Source organism: Phalacrocorax aristotelis, chromosome W (genome assembly GCF_949628215.1).
Source record: "Phalacrocorax aristotelis chromosome W, bGulAri2.1, whole genome shotgun sequence".
In the NCBI taxonomy this organism is placed as follows: Eukaryota; Metazoa; Chordata; class Aves; order Suliformes; family Phalacrocoracidae; genus Phalacrocorax; species Phalacrocorax aristotelis.
Window position 1 is genome coordinate 4,070,559 of NC_134310.1, and position 10,168 is coordinate 4,080,726.

The following is a 10,168-nucleotide window of genomic DNA, read 5'->3' on the forward strand; positions in this document are numbered from 1 at the left end:
ATTATTCTTCCAAAAAGGTTTGAATAACAAATCAGGTTACATTTATATTAGTTTGTATTTTCCCCATACAATATTCACAGGGTCTTTTTGCCTTATTCAAAACCCCACCCCAAAAACTAACATTTAAGGACATGAAAACAGCTTTATCTCATTTAACACAGGGTGATTTAGTTGTCTATCACACCACTGATTGAACTATTCTTTGTATATATGCACCTTTAACAAAAAAAAAAAAAAAGAAAAAATAGAAAAAAATCACAAAGCATTTCTTTACCCAGTGTAAGTAGTAGCATGTGTTTTATTCATATCCTATCCAATCACTTATTTAAAAAAAATATAAAATTGTGTATCATGTTTTTCATAACCCCAAAATAAAGGCATTTTTAAGCTATTACTGCATATTATACAGCATTATACCAGAGGTTTGGTTCAGATACCTAACTTCAATGCAAAATTCAAGTCCACTAAACCTCAGCTGTAATAATACTGATCTAAACAGTCGCATCCAACACATTCAAACATTAAGGAAAATTAGAGACATGTATGTGACAGCCAGCTAATACTTTGTTTACCCCATTGTTTACTGATTTTGACAGTACACAGAACTGACTTAGTGGGGAAAAATAAATTTTAATTTTTGAAAAAAATGCTTTTGTTGTGATTAAAGCTACTCAACAAGTGATATTCAGGCTTCAGAAGATTAGTCAAAATATCAATATTAAACCATGTTTTTATCTGACTCTTGCACCTAAACTGTACCATTTGTGTAATGAAACAAAAAATACTGAAGATCAGTTGCCAAAACATAAGGATAAAGCATATAGGTACAATCAAGACTACTGTGTGCAGGCATAAAAAGAAAGCACTGGCTTTTTTGTTTTCTGATCAGAGATTCTGTCACAATTTCAGGGAAGGCTACACCTCAAAAATGGGACTGCAATATTTCAAGTTCAGTACAAGATAGGACATTATACATAATTCTGAATATAGTATACATTAAGCTTTTTAATACTCCTGTGACCTTGTAACTAATTTTTAAAGTGTTAAAGGTTTTTTTCTTCAGTTCTGAAAGAGTAGTTTATCAGTTTAAAACAGAAAAAATTTTCTTTGTCTAACTACCACATCATTTTAAAGTGAGGTCATCTTAGATCAATTATTCAGAGTGTCCAAGTGCCACTTGGACACGTGTATGTTTAACTTGTCAATTTTTTGCTGGAAAAAATACAGGCATTTAATGAGGACTGAGCATTCTTTCTCTGCTTGCTGAAAACTAGTTTAAGTGGATTATTTTGAATTAGAGTTAGTAATTCAACAATTTGTTTATCTTAGCTTTGTTTGTGTGCACTTAAAATTTGGTCAGAGTTCCAGAACCATCTGAATAAGTTTAGCCTTATTTTGACTAGCTCAATTCAAGCTACTTGTATGTACATACATTTATTATCTTCCCCAACCAAATAAAACAAGATTTTATTATAATATATAAACTAAAGACATGAGCAGTGGAAGCAATGCAGCTACAAATCTATCAGAGAGATACCCGAAAATATTTAAAACATTTCCTGACCGCTAACAGAAGAGTGGCAATTACATGCACAAGGCCATACTGTATCAGTGCACCAAATGGAAATAAAGTTCACAGCACTCACGCAATGCAGTATTAATATCAAATGGGCTTAATAGGGAAACAATTTAATAAAAAGCTTTGCATGTGCCTAATAGATGTAATAACTGTCCAGTGCTGGTGCTGTATTGTTTGATAAAAATCAAGCTATCTCTGGTCTTAAATATGACAAGGAGCAGCAGCACAAGCATAGAGATCGCACAGCTTCAGTGAGAGTTACAAGATTCCCTATTTTATTGCATTTTTAAAAACAACTTGGAGATTTAAGTTTTTGAATAGAGAAAGCACATTTCCTGCATAGTCTTGGTTTAGAAGTTTAGCAAAACACTGTAAAATAGGAAATGCATTATATTTTAATATAGAGAAGTGTGTTTAAGCAAATACACTCAAGTATAAAATTTAGCAGGTTTTGAAGGTGAAGATTTACCAGGCAGGTGGAGAATTTGCACCATCATGTAGTATCAAGCTTGCAACGCGTTTACAAATAAGCAAAGGATATGATTGGATCTTTTTTTTGTTACAGCAAATCAGAACAGTGCAATACATCTTGCAACTACAGTTCATCACATTAACTTGCTTATAATCCAATACGTTCAGCCTGAAAATTTAAGTCAAATCAAATTGTCATGAGTATTGTCCTTCACATCAGACACTAGATTGTTGGGTTCTTTTAAAGCATTATACCACAGATGGGTAATCTTATCAGTAAATTCAAACTCAATTCAGATTAAATCAGCAAAACCAAAGAGAGGCTGGTCATTGCCAGATGTTTAATACAAGTATCAGAAAACATTGAGTTTACTCTATATTTCAAATTGGGTGTCCCTTTCATAACTTTTTGGGGTATGTTTTGTGATTTTAATCAATGGGGGGGGGTAGACATTTAGATGTTTCACATATTTAGTTCCTTTGTACCTACAATTAATTGGAAAACAGTAATTTCACAAGTGAATAGCACAATGACCTGAAGCATTATCACTACAAGTTATGATCCAACATGGGTTGTTGTGGTTCTTTTATCCGAAAAGAAGCTTTTGAGGAGAAATACCTGCCCAACACTAACTACAAGAAGAATGATTGCTTCCCCTATTGACCAATAGGCTACTCTTGTGTTTAAATCCTCTGCTCTGCTGCGGCCTTGTGCTTCTCTCAACCGGAAATGAGTCTGATAATCAATGACAGACTTCAAAGCTTCATGAATTGAAACACACGCAGACTCCATCTAGAGAAGCAAACAAACACACAGCTCAGTTAAGAACCCTTCTAATGCTCATTCTGTGGTGTTTTGTGGTTTGATATTTAAAATTAGGGTTCACATAGCTTTACAGATGAAAGATTACCTCAGTCCACTGTCAGACTGAAATACTATAAGTCTAACATATTAATCAAGTTTTACACACAGGAATGTGACTGACTTAAGTACCAAAGTATGCAAAACTGCAGACCCAATAAGAAGTAATGCACTCTATGAAACACAAAATTTTAACAAAATTCATATGCATGTTTGGATTCAAAAGTAAATATAAACTGTATTGAAATATGTCAGTGATCCAACATTTGTTAATTCCACATACACCGGCAAAACAAGCAGTAAAATCTCTCCCCAGATTTAGATAGCTATTAAGTTTCTTATATCATTAAGATGTGCACAGTAGAACTTAAAACACTTAGATTTCAGAAGTATGTGATTCTTCATCACATAATTCTCACATGTAAGTTTCACTAAAGCCTGAAATCTAGATTACTGACCTCAACACATTCTTTTGGCATGAGACCCTTCTATTAGTCACATATGTAAAAAGTGATTAAAGGACAACTCTTATCTTTTAGCATTATTGTATGCTCCCTATCATATTCATATAACACTCAAGACCAAATTGCCCAACTGCACTTGTCATCTTTCATAAAAATCACATGCCCTTTTGTAACCTGAAAAATCTTAACCTTTTCAATCTATGTACTACAGGCTTTCCAAGACCTAGATCATTTTACACAAACTTCTTCCATTTTCAGTTTATCTTCTGAAAGTAAAAGTCAGTACCCATGATTGTCTTTTAACCATCAAGAAATTAATATCTTCAAAATACTTAAGTTTTAGCCAGTTGGTTAGTTGTTTTATCCCCTAAAAATCAGTATTTCCTGAAGATCTAAAGGATAATATCTTATAAGAGGAAGTGTTTGACACCTTAATAAAAACCACTGTCAGTTACTTATATCTGTGTCAAATCAGCTTTTCAAGTTGATGACTTTCAGGATAGGTATCTGAACAAGTCCAAGATATTCTTCTAAAGAAAATTCAGGAAAAGATTTCATGCATTAAGTTCTGCCATTTGTTTCACTGCTAAATTATAGCGCCCTCCCCTACTCTGCAGCAGGGATCTTAAATTTAAACAAAGTCTAGTTTCAGGGATTTACTTTTCACAGTCCCTGTGAGTCTGCCCAAATTTGGTCATACTACAAAAGCCTCAAGAAAACTGAAATGGAAAACCTACTTACCAAATGTGTGTTATGCTTTGAAAGTTGACTTCCCCTTCCCAAAGATCTGATTTGCATTACGCATGCTACAACCCAGCAATAACTTTTTCTTATACCTTCTCCCACAGCCTGCAAAGATGCTAGATCTAGAATCTGCATCATCTGCATTCTCAATACTCTCTACTGGTACCAAAGGACTGACCAACAAAAAATTTCAAGTACCTCCCCCCACTAATATACAAAAAACCCAAAACATAACAATGCACAGAATGAAGACTAAAGAAAGTGCAGGGAGATAGGGAGCTACAGGATCAAGAATCAAAAGACAACATAAGGCAGAAGAGAACGGTGATGAGAAGAGGTAAGAATTATAACTGAATTCACAGCAAGTCACCTACTCATTACAAAACTTTAGCCACTGCAGACTTACATGGGGTAAATTCAAGTGAGCAAGATGGATATTTGGGAAGTGGCATTTCTACCATTAAGTTCAAGCTAGTAAAATAGTGGCCACATTCAGCATTTTAAAATGGTTGTTTAAAGGGAAGTTTGGTAACAGTTACAGTGTAAGAACATTAATGAGAATTTCTGAAACAACTGTTCCAAGTGAAGTTGGCTGATTTAGTTTGGGCAGAAGTGGTATAAAACTAAAATTCTGAATAAAGAAGGGAACATTAGGAAAATAAGTCTGGAGCAAGAATACTGCTTTGCCACTTAAATGTCTTATAAATGACATATCTAGAAGCCAGTTAAGTATGACTGATTTTGTTCATTTGTTTATTTTGCTAGAATTAACTTCCCATTTTAAAAGTGACAGTCACATAAGATATCAACCATTCAAGTCTTCCCTTCAAAAAAGACTCTAGACTATTTTAATATAAAAACAAATAGTTCTCAAAGTTTCTCCAAAGTTCAGGAATTTTTAAAACCCTGATCAATTGATATTTTGCACTTTATAAAATCCACACTTCCACAGACACAGAATCATGGCATAAAAAAAATCCCTTAAATTGTAGGCCACTGTATATTTTCCTTAATTTCCACTTAAACACTTGATAATTCCTCCTCATCTCTGCATTCCGTAAATCCTAATTTTTTGAAAAGGTTCACTTTTATTAACTCAATTTACTTTAAAGAAGCTCCAACCCATTCATTTTCAACAACAATATAGATATCTAACGCAGTTGAATTTGAAAAACATTCCCTCCACCTAACAGTTGCCATCAAATACAACAATATTTTACCTGAGTAAGTGCAGTCGCTCTGTTCTCATTAGAAAACAGTGGTGGTTCTTCTCCAACCTGGAAATCAAAGTACACAGTTTTGTGTGTGAAAGTAGAGAACTCATTGCTGAAGCAGAATTTGTATGTTCCATTTCTGGATGCAGTAAATGTGAAACTATCATATTGTTTCTTCATCTCTTTGTATAATACAGCACCATCAGGACCTTCCAACTGACAGTCAACATCATAGTGACCTCCAGTGATCACCTGAAAACAACAAGAAATTGTCTTAAGCAGAACATACAACTAGCACTTCCCCCCAACAACTAGCACTGCAAATTGAGCTGACAAATGTTTCAAAATACGATGCATTAATTTGAAAAATTTTCAGTACAAGTTTACAAAAATCCTTGTTCTATGGAAGACGCACAGAACAATTCAAAGTTAAGATCTTTTAAATCAAAAATATGTAATGTCAACTATGTTTTCTAACAGTTTATGAGGGAAGTTTTATTTACGTCATTTTAAGATACTGATACTATAAGCAAAGGCTAGAGTAGATGAAAATTTATGGGGCAAAGAGATTACAGCAATAAATCAGTAATTTACTATATCCACAAGCCCATCCATGCAATTTATTCAGCAAGTTGAGATTGCAAAGATGCAATAAAACAGCTCCTTTATGTATGGCCTAAACTGTCTAACTAGCCTATTAGGTCAAGCTGCTTTATGTTGCAGGAATGGCATATATCCAGTAGAACAGGTGTTACAGCCTGGCTCATTTTCATATATACATGTCAACAGAGCAATGTTCTAGAGGTTCTGCTGCTTCACTCCTGCCCAATTAACGACAGCATTTCTTTTCAACACCAGCACATTTAGACTATGCCTACAACGAACTCAAAATTTCATATTATTGTCTCAAGTATTGTCAGCATTTGATTATTGTTGGTCTATAGCACATTGTTCTGCAGAATCAGACTAGCTATCCTATCTCCACAGCAAGAGCAACTGGCAGTTTAGGTATTCATAGCTTACTATTCTGATGACTCTGAGGCTCATAGTTAAATTTAATCCTTGCTCCAAACTTCTCACCTTTCAGGATGCTTTATCTTAAGGATGAAGAGACTTCTAACCAAAGGCACAGCCCTTTTATATGCATACAGAAGCTTTCTAAAATAGTAGACATTTTATTTGAAGTATTTAAATACCTATTTAAATGCTATAGAGATTTATTCAGAGGTGCCAAGCACCAGAAGCAACACTTCAGACAGGCTGTTCACATAACATAGTTTAAGTGCCCACCATTTTATATAGATATTAAGTTATTAAAACTCTAGTATTAACGGTAAAAGTGAAATAACAAACGATTCCAGGGGGGTCGAGGAAAGCAAGGAATACCTGAAACTCGAGAGTGCACTTAGTGCCCTGGACAATCTCCTCGTAGAAGCATTGCTTTGCATTGTCAGGCAGCTCGAAAGTGATCTCAGAGGCCCGTGCCGCGCAGGCCACCAGCAGCAGCGGCAGCCACCCCCACGGTCCCGCGGTTCCGGAGCCGTGTAACAGCATCACTCAGCGTGCAAAGGGGGCTAACGGTAACAGAGACTGAGCCAGGCGGAAAAAGGGCAACCCCGCGTCGGAGGCCAGCAGGCGCGGTGCCCGGAGGAAGATGCCTGCAACACCAACCGGTCACGAAGGAGAAACCTAACTGAGGAAGTGCACTGGACAGCCGAAAGCAACCACGGCACCTAGTACCGCCCTCACAGAAGCGCTTCCGGGTAAGCCCCCATAGTTTTATATACGTGGTGTTCAGCTTTTAAGGGGGCGTTCCCCGCCTTTCCCGCGCGCGGTTGCGTGTTTGGTGCCTGGCAACGGTTGCCAGGGTGCGTGACGGCCCTGCACCGCCGTGGGGCCCTGGCTGTGACACCAGAGAGTCGAGGCGGTGTCCGCGTTCACACAGATTTCCCCTCGGCACCATAGGCACATGTGCAAGGCCCGCTCATCCCAGTTTTGTGCTGAGGGGTGCTCAGATTACATAGATAATTTGCAGATATTTAGCCGAGTACTCACACATAAATCTCTAGAGAATTCTCCTCTCTGTCATACCTGTAAGGCACAGTCCAGGTTCCCCAACGTATCAAAAGTTTTGGCTCTATGTGCATTGTATACAATTATCCAGGGGTTAAACTGTTTTCAAATTCCCATGAGGCATGATTTATTGCTGAAATAGTGGACTCTATTCTCCAAATGCAAGTGAAAAGTGTTTTAAATACTCTCTCTCTGTATATCATTGAGTTACAGAGGGTTGAGTTTCAGAGTTGGAGTTCAACTTTATATGCCATTAAACATTCATTGGTCCAGAGGGATAAAGTGCAATATCAAAATTAAATTCTACTGATTAAAATGTTCACACTGACTGCGGGAATATTAGATTTAAGTTCTACTCCAGTAAATATTCAGTTATTTTTACAAAGTAAAACAGCTTCAGAAGAAGAAATCAAAGATGACCCCTGTAGTGATCCTGACTGAAAAACCATTGCACATTGAGGAGTTAGTGATTCACATAACAGGTAACTTGATGTACTAGTTTTAACTGGGATAGAGTTATTTTTCTTCATAGTAGCTTGTATGGGGCTATGTTTTGGATTTGCACTGAAAGCAGTGTTGATAACACACTGAAGTTTTAGCTCTTGTTGAACAGTGCTTCAAAGCATTGATATCCCTAAGAAAATGGAATTTTTGGAACTGTCCGCTAAAGACATAACAATGAACTATGCGAGCCTGGCAAAACAGAAGTGGAGGGCCAGAGATGGAAACTGAGAGATAAGGAAGCACTTGTTTTATGACTATATCCTTGAGGAGAGCTGAGAGACTGATCCAAGCAAACATCCCACCTTAGAAGCCTCTGAGAACAGGGTGATAAAGCGTGTAGTCAAGGAGAACAACTAATTGGGATGTTGATAAGAACTAAATCAAAGTGCCCAGTGGGGGAACTATCCTCATTATAATACTAAAAATCGGGCCCATAGGCCAGGAACCACCCTCCCCTCCCAGTAAGTCCCTTAACCTATGAGCATGTGTGCTGGTTTTGGCTGAGAAGGGGTTAATTCTCTTCACTGTAGTGCCTGTGGTGGTCAGGGACCTTTCCAGCTTCCTGCGCTCTGCCATGTTGGCAGGAGGCTGGGAGGGGCGGGGCCACAGCTAGGGCAGCTGACCCCGACTGGCCAATGGGATGTTCATTCCATACCATGTGACACCATGACCAGTATATTCATGGTGGCAGTTGCAGCTTGGGAAGAGATGGTGTTGGGTTGGTGGGTAGTGAGTGGTTGTGTCATGTGCTGTTTGTTTTGGTGGTTCATTCCCTGTGGTTTTGCACCTCTTGTTGTTTTCTTTTCCATTGCATTTTTGTTGTTGTTTTTTAATTATTATACTGTTCTTATCTCAACCCACAAGCTTTACCCTTCTGATTCTCTCTGCAATCCCACTGGTGGGGGAGCAAGTGAGCAGCTGGGTGAGACCAAATTGCTGGCTAAACCACAACAGTCTTTTTTGGTGCCCAATGTGGGACTCAAGGGTTGGAGGTAATAATAGTGTTGTGACCAGCAGCTATGTTCTCATTTTTGCAGTTTGTGTTAAAGACTGGTGTTGGTTTGTGTAGTCTGCTGTGATTAGTAATGTTTTGCCTAAGAGAATTGTTATGCAAACACTGGCTTTCAGCTTTATCTGTTATTTGGGATTTTTGCTGAAACCATTACTGTACTTTGGATACCACATTGTTGAGACAATTAGCAACTATACCTTCTCCTCTGAGAGATTTTTATATGGAGGAAATACAGAACAGTATCTTTGCAACTTTCTGCTATGATGTCTCTACCTTTATTGCAACAACCTTTTTGTATCTTTAACATCCTTGGTTAGTTAAGATATGCTTATTGTTAGTTTTTGAGCATGTTGTTCTGGTTTTGACTAAGCAACTTAAGAATATCACCCAGAGATATTCCCCAAGGCTTGATACTTACAAGTGGCAGGGCATGTGGGATAGCATGGGCAAATAGCTAGGGCAGTGGGCACCCCCACTGTTTTGGAGTTTCACCCCTGAACAAGTGCAGAATCCTGAAAAGCTAGTAGAATACTTGAAGAAAGTAAGTTGTTACCCTGGGAACTCCAGAGAGACACAGATAACAGTAGTGTGCTGGGGCCTGGCCCAGCACTCAACGGTGGAGTGGCTTCATTCAGGCTATGATAGTCTACTGTGAGCAGGTCTTACTGATGACTCCTTGGCTCTCCAGTCAATGAATGAGCTCATGGATGGGAATAAGGGAGTCTCGGTTGGTGCGATATTGCCACCGGTGGACTGTTGAGGTGGCGATCGGCACCTGTTGTTCTTTGACCCTCAGCAACCCCACAACAGAAGGGTCCTTTGAGAGACCGGGCAAGGTAGACAGCTGTTCAGTTTCCTCCATCTCCAAGGCAGCTACACCAAAAGCCCACCTGTAGCCTTTTGGGTCCTTGAAATATCCTCTTCTGAGGTAGTCTATGCCAAGGATGCTCTGGGCCAGTCACAATGGGGTGCTTTTGCCACTCATTCCTGGTTAGGCTCACTTCGGGCTCCAATACAGTTAGCTCTTGGGATCCCCCTGTCACTCCAGCAATGCTGATGGGTTCTGCCCCTATATAGTTTGATGGCATTAAGGTGCACTGTGCGCCAGTGTCCACTAAAGCTTTATACTCCTGTGTGTCAGATGTGCCAGGCCATTGGATCCACGCAGTCCAGTAAGCCCAGTTGTCCCTTTCCTCCACCTGGCTGAAGGCAGAGCCCCCTAGTCCTGATCATGGCCTTCCAACT

General features: G+C 38.6%; 1 protein-coding gene across 1 annotated transcript; it reads right to left on the bottom strand.

Annotated features, from left to right (window-relative positions):
* Nucleotides 1–280: 280 nt before the first annotated feature.
* On the bottom strand, nt 281–6,978 carry LOC142049339 (transmembrane emp24 domain-containing protein 7-like). The gene is made up of 3 exons (XM_075076974.1): nt 6,721–6,978; nt 5,341–5,586; nt 281–2,843 (listed from the first exon to the last, which is right to left on the bottom strand). Exons 1-3 carry the CDS (start codon nt 6,886–6,888, stop codon nt 2,607–2,609), a joined length of 651 nt encoding a protein of 216 aa, XP_074933075.1. The 5' UTR covers nt 6,889–6,978; the 3' UTR covers nt 281–2,606.
* Nucleotides 6,979–10,168: the final 3,190 nt, after the last annotated feature.

Excerpts from the sequence above, each read along its gene's own strand:
- LOC142049339 (XM_075076974.1), bottom strand. The coding sequence starts at position 6,888 with ATGCTGTTACACGGCTCCGGAACCGCGGGACCGTGGGGGTGGCTGCCG. Across the intron at positions 5,587-6,720 it reads AGTGCACTCTCGAGTTTCAG|GTGATCACTGGAGGTCACTA; the intron begins GTATTCCTTGCT and ends TGTTGTTTTCAG. Across the intron at positions 2,844-5,340 it reads GAGCGACTGCACTTACTCAG|ATGGAGTCTGCGTGTGTTTC; the intron begins GTAAAATATTGT and ends TTGCTTCTCTAG.